Here is a 14,209-nt window from a genome sequence, read left to right as displayed (position 1 = left end):
AGCTGCTGGTTTAGCCCTGGGGGTTTGAATGCCCCAAAAACAGCAGGCGGGGAGCCTTGAGAAACCAAAATGCTTGGCAGAGGTGCAAGAGGTTGCAGAGCTTGGGTGGAAACAGGGGGATCACAGTGTGATCACCCCTGCCTGGGTGGGATGATGCTCCGGCTGTGGTGGGGATGCTGCTGTGACCTTGTGCTCCCAGCACTGGGATTCTGGCATGCTTCCCATGGAATTGCAGCAGGGTGCTGGCCCTGCGTGGTGACAAGGTCTGGCGTCACTTGTGGATCAGCCACAAAGCTGCTGACTGTGGCACTCGCCCACAGATGTTGCTGTCCCTGTTTCTCCGCTGTCTTGCTCTGCCTAATTATGTGTCCGAGCGCTTTCCCTTTGATGCTAATCACCCTGGCAAGGCGCTGGAAAACAAGCCTGAGAAGGACACGCCTGCATGCACAGTCTGTCCCTAGCTGGGCATGATGCCACTGCGGATGGAGCTCAGCGAGTCCCAGCACATCTGTACAGATGTGCCTGGAGCTGCTGGGCTCTGTCCCCAGCCCAGTGCTGTGGGGTGATCTTTAATCACCAAACTCCTCCCCATTGCTGGACACCAAGAGCTGTGGTGTGGCCACCACCTCTTTGGTCACCTCTTGGGTGACCAGGGCCACGTGCAGGGTGTTACTCTCCTACATGAGAAGTCTGATCTCAGCATCTAGGACAACACCAAAGGTCGGGATGACACTGCGCCTTGGCTGAGCTGACTGGGTCACTTCCAGGTTTGCAGCCCTCGTAGGGTGGAGAAACATAAAGTTATAGCAAAAAGTCCTACCTGGGCGGCACTGCTGGGGTAGGAGCTGTTGCCATCCAGGATGTTGTGGGGCAGCACATGCCTGATCTCCACGGCATTGCTCCTTCTCTTCGTCATGTCCTCCAAGCGCATGTGCTTCAGGGACGGGAGGCTGCCCAGGGGGCTGAGGAAGGTGCCCCGGCTGATGTGAGGGTCACTGAGCTTCCTCTGCATGGGAAGGATCTCCCCGTTGTGGGTGACGTCCGAGTTGGTTCTCCGGAGGGGCCCGTAACGATCCCTCACCTCGAAGTACTCGTCTGAGATGGAGGAGGCATTGGAGCGGCGATAGCTGTGGTCAGCAGAGCTGCTGGAGTAGCTCTCCTGGTCACTGAGGGTGATGTACTCCTCCTCCTCCTCCTCCTCCTCTTCTCCCAGCCCGTTGTGGGCACAGGGAGGCCCTTTGTCCTCTTGTGGTGCTGCCACTGGCCGGTCTGGCTGGACGTGGCAGGTCTCCATTGAGGCTCGGTTGGGTTTCTCCTCCCGCGCCTGCTTCACACCCATTTGGTCGGTCAGTGGTGGTTGTGTGTCACCCTCCAGGGCAGTGCTGCTGTCACAGGTTGTAACGACTTTGGTCATGAGGACACCAACAGGGACGGTCCTTGGCTTTGGAACTGGAGGCTTGACATCCTCCAAGGACTCCTCCTGTGGCTTCAAGTGGTGGCCCAACGGTGAAGTGGCAAATGTCCCTGCTTGCCTCGTTGTCCAGCTGATGCTTTCGATGGGGCTGGTAGTGGGGGCTGCAGGAGCTTCCATGGGGGGCTGTGGGATCTGTCTGTGGCTGGGGGACAGCAGAGGTGGCTCATGGTCTGAGTTCTTCCTGGCCTCCATCTCCCTGTTCTTCAGCATCTGCCGGTGCTGGGCGCTGGCCTGGGAGACGTCGCAGACTTTGATGCGGTTCATCTGCGAGAGCTTCACGTTCTTGACCTTGGGGTCAATGATATTGATGTAGCCCAAGACTTCGCTCCCAGGCTCGGGGTCAGGCTCCACCCAGGTGGGCAGGTAGTCAAACATGTTGGCTTTCTCCAGGTTCAGGAGGCCGGGGTGGATGAGCAGGGAGAGGTCTGCCACGTCACCATGCCGGTCACCCCCCTGGCCCTCGGGAAGTGCTTTGCCTTTGTTATCTGTCTTCTGGTTCTTGTCCTGGTTCTCGGACGAGGTCTTGCTGATCTGGTCAGCGCTCTTGGCCTTCACCAGGGCATATTTGGGGTTTATCAGCTTCTTCACCACAGCATTGGCGGGGGTCACCGGCACCACGGAGGGCAGCGTTACAGGCTCGGGTTCGGGCTCTTCGCCCATGGAGATGGACTTGAGGCTCACCCCCTTGGACATGAGGTAGAGCTCCTGGAACTGCTTGTCAAATGCCTCCACCACCTGGCCCGAGAGGACTGTGATGACATTTCGGTCTGTCCTTGCCGCGGACCAGGTGAAGCTGAAACAGAAACACATTGGAGACTCTCTGAGCACTTGCTGGTAAATAACACCTCTCCCCAGCCCTGGCTTTCCCCAGGGGACTGACGGTGCCAGCAGGGACGTGATCTCACTGTAAACATTAATAATAATAATAATGGGATTGACGAAATAGCTTCCATCCCAAATTAGAGTGAAGGGTTGAAGTGTTGAGCACAGTGGGACTTGAAGTAAAAATATAAGGCGTTTGCAGTGGGCCAGTTTTTTACTTTGGTGTTGATCTGTTTGGGTTAGTTAAAAAAATGACTCTTAAATGGATTTGTTATTTGTTATGGCCAGAAATGAGGAAATGTTTCAGCTCCATGTTTATAAAACCTGTCTTTTAGACCTAAAACCTGACCAGGGCTGGTCTATTTTTTACCAAAGTAAGTTTTCCTTTGAACAAACTGAAAAATACTTTGTGTAGGAAATTGACTGGAAAAGCTGAGGTTGGTGTGAGAGTTGGGACTGGCTGCAGTTGGTGCTTTGGTCCTTCCTTGTGTTCATCAGCACAGAAACGCTTGGTGTGTCCCACCACCTCAGAGATGGACGAGTGTCCTAGGCCTGGCGGTGTAGGGAGTAGTGGGAACCCCTTGGGGCCCACTCCAAATCTGCTTGGAAAATCATCTCCCAGTTTAGGAGGAGGAGAGCAAGTCTGGCATGGGGTCCTGGGGTCTTGGACCACGTGGGTTCATGTCGATCCTTTGACCAACACCTCCAGGGGGTGGGCAAGAGGAGATGTCACTGATTTACCTGTAGGATCCACACATGGCTCGATCCCCATCCACGAACATGAACTTCTGGGCCAAAACCCCTTTGAACTTGGTGGCTGAGCGGGTGAAAAACTCTGTCCCTCCAGTGCTGCGGACGCGCAGGTTCTGCAAAGGAAAGGCAGAGGTGTGAGCAGGAGCCAAGGGCTGGTGTGAGAGCATCATCCACCCCTCCTAGAAAGCCCCTCTGGATGCTCCACAGCCCCTCTGAGGAGTGGGAACGCTCTTCATGGCCGGCTCAGAGGAGGCCAAGGCCACGCAGTGAACCATGGACTCAGCTTGGAGAGTTTCCTGCTTTGCCTGTGTGCCAGGCTGTGTTTGCCATCTCTTGAACTCGGTGCCCCTGTGTCCGTGGGCGAGTGCTGTGTGATGGTGCTGCCAAGCGCTCCCCAGCTCCTGCAATCCATGCAAACGCCACCATGGGAGAGGAGGTTCCACAACTGCTTCCAGTGGGAGATCTACAGGGGCTTTTAGGGGCAGGTGGTGACCCCAGGACAGCCCACATGGACCTGCTGGCAGCGGGTTTGTCCTCCACCACACTCCCCCTTTGCTGTGCTCCTAAATTTGGGCATATAGTCCTGCTTTTCGGGGCTGGTGGGAAATCAGGCAGTGGAGCAACATCTTGTCACCCTGGGGAAATGAAACCCGGTGATGTGGGAGCAGGTCCCTGGAATGGATTTGGATCTCCTCCTCAGGGAACTCGGGGATGGTGGGGCAGCCCTGGCTCTGAGAAAATGTTTGGTGTTTTTTTTATCTCCAGTCTGGCTCCTGTCTCTGGACACATTCCACAGCAGAGCAGATAGCATCTTCTACGGCAACTGGGCTCCTTTTGGGTGGGGAGAAAATATTTTCTTAAGAAAGCTCCTGCATTCCTCCTGTTCCTGCTGGGATGTTGGTAATGCTGTTGCTAAAGGCTCTGTGTCATCACTGGGTCATGCCCTCCTTGGCTGTTTTTCTGTGTGTTTCATTTTTTGAAGAAAAGCATCAAAAATATTTGTCTTCCCCTCCTCCAGCCTTCCTCGTCTGCTTTCCTGGGCTCTCTCCCTGTGACCATGACTGGGCACAGCCCTAAGCCCAGGTGCACCCCTGGTCGCTGCTCCCCCACACCTGGCAGGAGGATTCAGTGTAGATGATGTGAAAGCAACAGCTTTCCTGACCCTGTTTCCAGAGAAGTTTCATACACTGAACAGAGAAATTTTGGAGGGTATTTTGGTGTATTTGAATTTTTTCATAGCATTTTCCTTTTTGCCTGCTGTGGCTGGGGGGAAACTGCTGCTGAGCACCCTAATTTCTGTCAGTGTGCTGCACTGAGGGGGCTGGGAGCTGGCTGGCAAGGAGGCTGGGATGGCAATTCCCATCCCTGTCCCTTGTTATCTCTACCCATGGGGCTGCTGGGAGAGCAGCTGACACCTGAGGCTTCACCCTCTGCCCATCACCAGCCTGGGCATCGATCTCCCACTCAGAGACAACCCTTTGCCCAAATTCCCTGAGCAGCCGTGGGTTTTTCTCAGGGACCCAGTGCCGGTCCCTTTTCCTCCTGGCTCCTGGTGTATAGCTGCTGTTAAGTAAACCCTGCTTCTTTAATCCCTGCCGAGGCAGCGGGATGGCTGAGGAGCCGGGGTGGGTGAATCACTCCCCAGGCAGCCCTTTGCTCAACGCAGTGCCTGCCTTGCCCGAGCCGGTTGCTAATTGCCAGCAAAGGCACCGAGATAACGAGGGACGTTTTGTTAACATCTCCTGGCTTACGAAGCAGCTCCCAGACTCTGCCCTACTTTCCTCACCTCCTCCTGCATCCCGTGCCAGCGAATTGGCTGCAGTATGTGGCAAATCCCAACTTCTAGACATTTGCCGAGCTCTGCAGATGTTCTCCTGCTTTTCCAGTCCTGCCACCGGGCTGCTAATGCAGGAAAACACCGGAGTGCGTCAGCGCTGGCTTTTCTGGTCTTGAAGCGGCAGCAGCCTGCGGGATCCCAGACTCTTCAGGGAGTTTGGACGCAGGTAAAAGCTCTGCTGTGTTTGCTTTAATTGTTGGGAGCAGCAATTAAGCCAGGCCGGCGGGCACGGCAGCTGGGGAAGGTGTGGGGCTTGGCCAGCCGGTGCTCCCCGCGTGGGGGTCCCTGAGCCCCCGCTTACCCCACCTCGTGCCAGCCAGGTGTGAGGGTGTCGTGGCTCCTACGTGTTCCTGCTCAGCCAGGGGTTGGCCCTCACCATAAGCAAATCTGGGGAGCTTGCCCAGGCACGGGCCTTCCCGGCGGGCATTTGGCAGCGGGCACGTGGCCAGCTGACGTCAGGAGCAGCAACATCACCTTTCTGCCGAGCAACAGGCGAGGCTGAGTGATCGTGGCCAGGAGAGGGGGGTCTGCAAGCCCCCAGTGAGGCCGTGGGGCTGCTTTGGTGTGTTTGCATCCGATGCTGGCGATGGGAGCGTTGTGCCCAGGGGGGAGCCTGGCACTGTCCTGTGGCTGGAGTGGGGGTCCCCGCTCTGGCTGCTGCTCTTGAGGCTGAAATAACCCCCTGTCCTCTCCTCTGCCCCTTCTTCTGCCTTCACATGAGCTCTGTGACAGGTGATTTTCTCTGCACCCCCTGCTCACACAGGGACACGGAAGGGGAATCACAGAATCCCAGATTGGCTTGGATTGGAAGGGGTCTTAAATCTCATTCCAACCCCCTGCCATGGGCAGGGGCACCTTAAACTAGACCAGGCTGCTCCAAGCCCCCTCCGAACGACCCCTGCACTGCCAGGATTCCCCCCTTGTGCTTTGCCTTCCCTGGTTTTACACGAGATTGGTGCACAGGAGTGATTCCATGTGCATCTGTGGCCGGAGAACACGGCATGTGCGGGCAGATCAGTCCCTCCAGCGTGTGCTGCCCAGCACAACGAGCGCAGTGAGGGCATCCTTGGCAGCTGCTGGGGCCTCAGGCAGTGTGGGAGTCTCACTGCTCCGCTCCCGGCCCTGTGCTGGGGCGGAGGCTCCGGAAAAGGGGAAAATCGAGTTTTTTAATTCCAGCCTCTGACTTGCGGGAGAGCCTGAAAGCGCGAGAACCGGCCGGAGGTTGCTGCTGCCGGTCCTGCCCCTGGGGCAGCAGCAGGCAGGGAGCTGGTGACAGCACAGATCTGGCTCTGGCACAGCATCTGCTGCTCCCTCCCTCTTGCCAGCTCATTCCCCAGGAGGAGCTGAGCTCACAGGTTTGCCCTGGGCTTTGCTGTGCCCACCCTTGTGGGGCTGCACCCCCCAAACACGTCTCTGTCCCAATCCCAGCACTGGTTGGGTACCAGCAGCCCCCTGGGCTTTCTGCATGCAGCTTTGCTGGGTGCAAATCCACATCCCCGCCTCTCACCCCTTCCCCTCCGTTCTGCTGCTCCTGAATTTGGGCATCAACCCCAGCTTTGGCTACAGGAAAAATGGACTAAACTCTTCTAGCCATGGGGGTTGTCATTCCCCAAGACAGGAGGGAGCAGAGCTGATAACTCTGATTATCTGCCTATGTTTGGAGGAGGTTCCCTGGCTTCAGACCTCTGGTCATCCCTACCTTCAAGTGTCCAGCGTGCATGTGGGCTCGCTCACACATCTGAAGGAAGTGCTTCACATTGGTCTCATCCAAAATGATGTAGACTCCCACTTTCCTCTTGAAGCCGGCGTCCAGGAGGTCCTTGAAGATGTCCACATCAGTGAACATGTCCATGACCACGGCGATGACCTGGAGAGGGGAGAGGTGAGATGAGTCTGGGTAGCATGGCTGGGGACAACCCAAGGTAGAGTCAGCGCTTGCTTTGTGAGAGCCAAAGCAATGTGCTCCCTGTAGGAGGCTGGGATTTGGGGTGGGGGAGCCCAGGATTGCCCCCAGCTCCAGACAGTCTGAGAGTGGACAGGAGAAATCCCCACTCCCACTCCTCTGCTGTCACCGTGGAAAATTTGATCTCCAAGACAGGTAGATGTGGCACTTGGGGCTATGGTTTAATAGTGGCCCTGGCAGTGCTGAGTTCATGGTTGGACTTGATGGTCTCAGATGTTTTTTGCAACCCTAACAATTTCAGTGGTGGCTCATAGCATAATAAACTCATGAAAAACTAGTTACTGAGGGTGAATCTAACCTTCCTGCCTTTAACGAGCTTCACAAAATTCAGAGTCCAGTTTCTGGCTGAGAAGTTTGGTTGTCAGCATTGCAGGGATCACCAGAAGGAGAGACCTGCAGTGCAGTGATCTCAGAACGGTTAAGGTTGAAAAAGACCTGTGGGATCATCAAGCCCAACCATTAAGTGGTGTGTCCATCTGTCCTGGTCTCACTGCCCAGCCCGGGGTGCTGCTCCTCCTGCACAGCATCCCTCCTTCCTCCCAGGCTGTATGGAAGGAGCTGAGCCAGGACAGTAGTGCCAGGCCCTGAGCGGTGACAGCTGTGTTTGTCACACGGCAGCGTCACCAGTATCCACAAGCTGGAGCTGCCTTTGTACCCAGGGCGTTTGCTGCTCTCCCAGCCACAGACAGGGTGAGTCCCATGGGTGATAGGATAATGGATCTGGGCCACACTGGGAATTGCACTGGAATGTCTAACTGGGCACCAAAGGTTGCTCTGAGCCCACGGATTTTGATTTCCTGGCGATGGCATCACCCGTGGTGGTGAGCGGCAGCTCATGAGATATGGCAGGCAGAGGGGCTGGAGACAGCTGAGCATCCCAGGGCAACTCCACAGGGATTTCTGCCTCCCTTATCCCAGGGAAAAGTCCTGTCATCAGGGTGCTGGCTTGTCGTTGTCCCATGGTCGGAAACCTGCCGGTGCTCCCATCTCTGTGGCTGTTCTGGAGGTGCCCTGGGCTGGGGGCAGATGGGTGCTCTTGGCCACTCACCCTACCAGGAGGGCCCTGCTGGCCACAGCACGTGGCTGAGACAAGCAGGACAGGGAGACCCCAAGACGCTCCTCCCTCAGGAAGGAAGGGATTGGGATGGTGCTGGGTGCTTGCGCACTCAGACACATCCAGTCCAGAGCTCTCAAAGCACCGAGCTGCCTTTTAATTAGTTTTGTGCCACAGGACGTGGAGAGCTTTAATTAAGCAGGAGATTGTTATGACACTGCTGGCTCTCCCCTTTCTTTTCTGCAGGCGATGGGGGGAAGAGCAAGGCTGTGTGGGGAGCCCCAGCCCTGCTGTCCCCGCTGCCACCCTGGTGTCCCCAGTCCTGACCACACAGGAGTGTTTTGGGAGGTGCCAGCGAGCCAGGTGAGGGGGCACTTCATGGCTTTGCCAGTCGATTTTAAGTGAATTCCCATTTATCCTCACCCAAGAGCCTCGCACCAGGTTTTGCTGTGAAAGGCTAAATCCTCACTCCCTTGTGCATCCATTCTTGTGTTTTGCTCATCCTCCTTGTCCTGGTGGGGAAACTGAGGCAGTTGCTGGATTTGTATGGATGCAAAGTGGGACAGGTTTAAAGCTAACTCTCGGAGCTCTGGGCTTGGATTTGCCGTGTTCAGCAAGGAACTGGGGAGGAGCTGAGCTGTCTTCCATGAGTCCTGGGTAAGGGACACCTGTGGTGGGACAGTGTGTGCCTGGCTTGAGGAAAAAGGCTTGGTGGCAGCTGATTTGCTTCTGACACTGATGCTCCATGTTCACGTCACTTTGCCCGTGCGCTGTATTTTCCCCAGGAAAAGTTGAGGACTTGTAAAATGGGGATGAGAATAGCGCTGACCTTCATTTTGGAGGGAAAAGAGCATTTTCCCATTGTGGTCCCAGCATTCCCGAGGCCTTGGCTCGCAGCTGTGGCTCTGAAGATGTGAAGGAGTTTTGCAGGGCTGTGGGCAGGGCACTGTCCCCACCCCCAGCCCTGCTCACGCAGGGGTGGTGAGCAGCCAGGGCACAGCAGGCAGTGGCCCAGGGTGGCCTGCTCGGGCATGGGGAGGGAGCCCAGCTCTCACCCAGTCGCCCACATTTTCAACCCAATTCCTCCTACTCAGCTGGTGCATCCTGTCACCGCTCAGCTCCCGCTTCCCTCCCCACCGCGTCTTGCCTGCAGGACAGGCTTGGCCCCGGTTTGTCACCGGGATCTCAGGCCAGCGTGCCAACACTGCCCTGGTGTGAGGCAGGCCGGGAGAGCGAGGACGGCACTGGCAGCGCTCCCGACGTGGTGACTGTCCTTGTCCAGGTGAAATCTGCTGCTGGGCTGCCTGCGCCTGAGCCCTGGGATGCCAAAGCCTGGCACAGGGATAATCTGCAAAGAATGGAGGCCTGTCTGCTCCAGAGCAGTGAAATCCTGTGTGCTCCTTGCCTCGCAGGTTGGGGAATGGCATTGTCTGGAGCAAACTGTGCCACCTGGCTGTGAGGAGTGAGCTTGTCTCTGTCCCTGTCACCTCTGCCAGGGCAGTGCTTGGTGCTGGGACATTCCCTTTCCTGGAGCCCTTTTGCTGCTGCATCATCCCAGGAAGCTTTGCCATCCCTTTGCTGTTCTCCTGGAGGGTGCAGAGTAAATCAGCCCTAAATCTACAGCTGCAGGCTCCCAGTGCCCACACAGGTGAAGCTTATCTTGCCAGGATCCATTGGATACAGCAGTTGTGCAGGTGCTGGGTCCCAAAACCCTGAGGAGCAGTGAGCATTTTATCCCCCTGGACACTGGGCAAATGCTGTTGGGATTTTTTGGAACAGCTTTGATGAGCACATGAACTGCAGGATCATGTTTTATAGAGGAAGTTGCAGCTCTTTATTGTCTCACTATGAATCATCAGATAATGACTTTTGGGGTGCACCACGTGGGCATTTAATAAATTAGGCAGGCACCAAGGCACAATTAGAGGAAGCATGTTGGGATGGAGGAGAGGTGGGACAAGTAACATTAATAATTGCTCTCCCCTGTCGACCCTTTCATCCAGGAACAGCAGAAGATTTTGTAAACAGTAATTAATAGGGCCTCCCAACCTTCGCTGGAAGTTGCTCAGGGTAATTATATCACCACAATCCCAACCTGGAACCTCAAGTGCAGAGAGGAGGTCAGAGTCACTGCTCTTTCCAGTGGCTTTGAGCCCAGGTCAATGTTTTTGTGCTCTGGTTTCTGGTCAGAGGGAACCAAGAGGAGAGGAGGAGAGAGATCTTCCTCCCTGCCCATCATAGAATCATTAAGGTTGGAAAAGATCTCCAAGATTGTCAAGTTCAACCTTGGACCCATCACCACTTGTCCCCAGCCCAGAGCACTGAGTGCCACATCCAGTCGTTCCTTGGACACCTCCAAGGATGGGGACACCAAACGTTCCTGGGCAGCTCCTTCCAGTGCCTGACCACCCTGTCCATGAAGAAATTGTTCCTGAGGTCCACCCTGTGAACTTTGCAGCCCAAGGGGATCCCCAGCAAGGAAGAGACGGCCGTGCCATGGCTGGACCTGGTGAAGGTCTCTGGGGGGAAGCTGCTGGTGCTCCACATCCCTCACCACCTCTGCTTGTTGGCCACAAAGATGGGATTTTCAGGGAGAGCAGGGACGTGGCCACAGGAACCTGCCTCTCCTTTCTCCCATTCATTCCCAGAAAGAGGAGGGGATCATTTGCATCTCCCTCTCTGGCACACCTGGGATAGAGGCTCTGGACTCGGCAGCATTTGGCCGCATTCCTGCAAGCAGCAGGGCTCCTCTGACCCTCAGAGCGGCCTCACAGCCCTCGGCTTCCTCACGCCGGCTCTGCCTGCGTGACCTTCCTGCATCAGCAGTGCTCTCATGGGCTCTGAACTCTGCTGGGCCAACGCCAGAGGACTTTGCTCTCCTGGCCCTGGGACAGTGACTCGCACGGCGGGGTTTGGGGGTTGGCACCGGTAGCGTTTCAGAGCGAGCGGCTGGGACGACGTCTGGAGCAAGGGTCACCCTCTGGCAGGGAACAGTGAACCTCTCCCAGGCCTGCACTCCTTTGCACGTGGATGGAGAGCGCTTCCACTGCCTGCTGGGATGGGACAATTCAGCAGCATCTCCCCAGGGAGGACAGAGCACAGGGACAGTGTGTGTGACATCTGATGGTGGCAGCAGGACGGTCCCTTTGTCCGCTCTCGGCTTCTTCAGCCGAACCTTTTCACCTCTGAGCTGCTGTGAAGACCTTAAGCCCTGGCAGAAACCGGCAGGGTGGTCTAGCCCAGTGTCCCCCACCCTTAGGAGCACCCACAAGTTGTCACCTGGGCTCCACTGTGTGACAGCAAGTTCAGCTGCAGGGACTTCTGTCCTCAAATACGGGGTAGGAGACCATGGAAGAACCCCATTTTCCAGCCCCTGTAACTCCTGCCATCCCCAGACCCTGCAGGATGAAGCATTCACCCATCTCTACATTTCCTGAGGTGCCATAAGCTCCAAGCAGGCTCCTGCATGTCACCAGTGGTGTCACCATGCCTCATCCCACAATCAGGGACTGTCTGGACCGGGAGACAGAGCCCAGCCCTGCTCAGGGGGCATCAAGGTACGGCTGATGAGCACAGCAGCATCAACCATGGCCACATCCCTGTGTCCTGGAGAGGCTCCAGGGGAGGTGGGGAAGTGCCGATGCCTGACTCAGCCGCCGGCTCTCGAGCAGGAGCAGGGTGTGGGATGAGTCAGGAGGAGCCGTTTTCGTGGGGGCAGGTGAGAAGCGGTGAGTAGGCAAAGCCAGGCGGGAGCTGCAAGCCCGAGTCAGAGGCAGCCGGAAAGACCCGAAGATGAGACATTGTTTGTTGTGGGATTGTTCTCCCATCCTCCATCCCATGGGATGTCAGCTCTCCCTTCCCTTTCCCCTCGCTGCAAAGCATTTTGGTGGGGGAAAATGTCACAGGTGAGGACAAGTCACCTTGACTTTCGTGAGGTGACAGTGACCACAGATGCCTCCTGCCCACAGTGGGGCAGCCCTGACACCCCCATCAGCCATTCCCGTGATCCTGCTGCCTTGGTTGTGTTGGGAGATTCATTTTTCTGCCTGAGCTGGTTTGAAGAGGCTCTGCTGGCTGCATGTCACAGGTTTCCCTCTCTCCTACCAGGATCTGTAAACCCCAGCACTGCCTCTGGAGGAGCCAGGTGGACCCAACTCATCCCAGCCTGTCCCCTCTGCTCCACAGATACCCTGGCAGGATCTCCCTGTTTCCCTGCTGGAACATCCTCCGGGTTGGGAAGCTCCTTCTTTGGAGGTCTCACAGTATCGGACACACAGAACTCAAAGAGCTTCAAAGCACCGAGAAACCAGCAGGTACCAACCCCTGCTGCACATCCTGACCAGGGCTGGGTCACTGGGAAACACCAACAACCTCTGCCCACCTCTGCTGACCTTCAACACATGGCACCATCTCCCTCCTTCCCTGGTCCTCCTGCCCACGGGAAGGATGCTCAGGCATCCCCACTCCCTGCTCCTTGGTTTGACGCCACAGGGAGGACAAGTCTCAACCCAAATTCCTTCAGCATCTGCCCAGCCTTGTCCCACTCACCAGCTCATCCTTTTCCTCTGAAAGCCAGGATGAGGCAGCTTGGAGCACCGCAGCCATCTTGGGCCAAACTTGATCTTTGTGTGTGTCAGTGCCAGACCAGAAGCTTTGACTACTTTGTCCCAGGGTCACAGACTGGACGGATGGTGGACACAAGGACTGAGGCCAGGCCGTGACCCCAGGGTCATGTGCTGGAAGCTGGTGGACCCAGGGCCTGAAGCCAGAGCACAATCCCAGGTTCCTGTGCCCTGTCACATGCTGTCACACCGGGAATAACGATTGTGGAGTGGCTGGGACCATGGGCTCACAGCTGGAGAACAGCTCAACCCCTTTTTCTCCCCATCGGTTTTCCCACAGGCGCCCTGGGATGAACGATGCTGCCGTATGGATATTGGGAAGGGCTGTGCTGCTCCCAGGGAGTGCTGATCCAGGCTAGGAGCATCCTCAGCAAAACCCCATCCCCAAATATTGGTTACCAGGAAAAACCTGCACGCTTGGCCTCGCTGCCTCTGCTTGGGCAGAGCTTCCCGCAGGACAGGGATTGCCCGGCTGGACAGGACTTTCAGCAGGACGCCCTGGGGCCAATCCTGCCCTGTCCCCGCGGCACACCTCACCTTCTGAGCCTGGCAGATCATCTTCCTCACCACCTCCTTGATGTGCGCCTGGCCCTCGATGGGTGGCTGCATGTAGACGGTGGCCCTGGTGACCCCGCGGTAGGCGATGGTCTCGGGCCAGCCCAGGTCCAGGTGTGGGATGGAGCGGTCGGACTTCTGGGGCCAGTACTCCAGGGAAGGGGCCACGTCCTGCTCGTCCCCTTGGCTGTTCCGATCGCCCTCGCTGTCCCCGCCGCTGCTGCCGTGCCGCGGGATGTACTCGGAGCCGGGGTCGTACGTCTCCAGCGTGTCCAGGATCTTCTTCAGCTCCAGCTCGGACAGGAAGTCCCTGATGTTCTCCCTCTTCAGGACTTCATAGAAGGCGTCGGGGCCACGGGAAGCCAGTGCCTCCAGGGCCAGGCGTTGCTCCTCGCTGTAGAAGAACTCGGGCTTGGACTCGCTGGACCTCCAGTTGACGTGGCTGTCGTCCAGGCACTGCACCTGGGAGAAAGCCATGGTGACCCCGCACGCCGGTCCCCTCTCCCGAGGGAGCTCTGTGCCCCCAGCGAGCGCCGGATGTCGGCAATAAATGAAGAATTAATTATTCTCCAGTCTTTAAATGCACAGTTTGCTTCACCCTCCCCGGCCCAATGCGCAGCTTGGGAAAAGCACCGCTCCCTTTTCCAACGGCTCCTGCCACGCCGGAGCTCTTCCTGCCGGGGAGGAGGGTTTGGTTTCTGGCTTGCTCCCGGCTCCACGCGGCGAGAGGGCTCCAGGCAAGGAAAACGCGGAGCTTCCCACAGCAGGGGCTGCGTGACGAGGCAGACAGCCCCAGGTGTACCCACAGCACCAGAAAGGTCCTTCACCCCCGGGTCCGCTCTCTCCTCATCCTCCGCTCTCCCAAGACAACGCTAACACCGGGTGAAATAAAAAGTGGGAAAGAAACAAAGAGAAAAGCGGCTCAATGCAGGGCAGCGAAGAGCAGGATTTCTCGGCCGAGGTGCCGTCCCTGGTTCTCGTTCCTGGAGGAGCGGGTCAGCCGGGGGGCTGCTCGGCGGCGAACGCTCTCGCTCAGCCTCCTGTGCATCGCCCTGGCAGCTCACGGCTCGGGGCTCCTGCCAGCGCGCAGTGCCGGGGCCGGACAGGTAACAGCAAGAAGTGAAAAGAG

General features: G+C 57.1%; 1 protein-coding gene across 1 annotated transcript in view; it reads right to left on the bottom strand.

Moving 5' to 3' along the window:
* Positions 1-14,209, bottom strand: part of LOC121672935 (protein FAM83G-like) — a 17,866-nt gene extending 3,657 nt beyond the window's left edge. Inside the window, exons 1-4 of the mRNA XM_042045873.1 lie at positions 13,063-14,209; positions 6,586-6,753; positions 3,038-3,162; positions 821-2,267 (exon numbers count right to left, since the gene is read on the bottom strand). Of these exons, the coding sequence (XP_041901807.1) occupies positions 821-2,267; positions 3,038-3,162; positions 6,586-6,753; positions 13,063-13,557 (2,235 nt within the window). The 5' untranslated portion in view covers positions 13,558-14,209. The remainder of the gene's footprint in view (positions 1-820; positions 2,268-3,037; positions 3,163-6,585; positions 6,754-13,062) is intronic.

This window comes from Corvus kubaryi, unplaced genomic scaffold (genome assembly GCF_017639235.1).
Source record: "Corvus kubaryi isolate FWS band 111438036 unplaced genomic scaffold, C.kubaryi_AGA036_p1.0 65055, whole genome shotgun sequence".
In the NCBI taxonomy this organism is placed as follows: domain Eukaryota; kingdom Metazoa; phylum Chordata; class Aves; order Passeriformes; family Corvidae; genus Corvus; species Corvus kubaryi.
The sequence above is the reverse complement of the archived record's forward strand: the minus strand, read 5'-3'. Positions and strand labels throughout refer to the sequence as shown.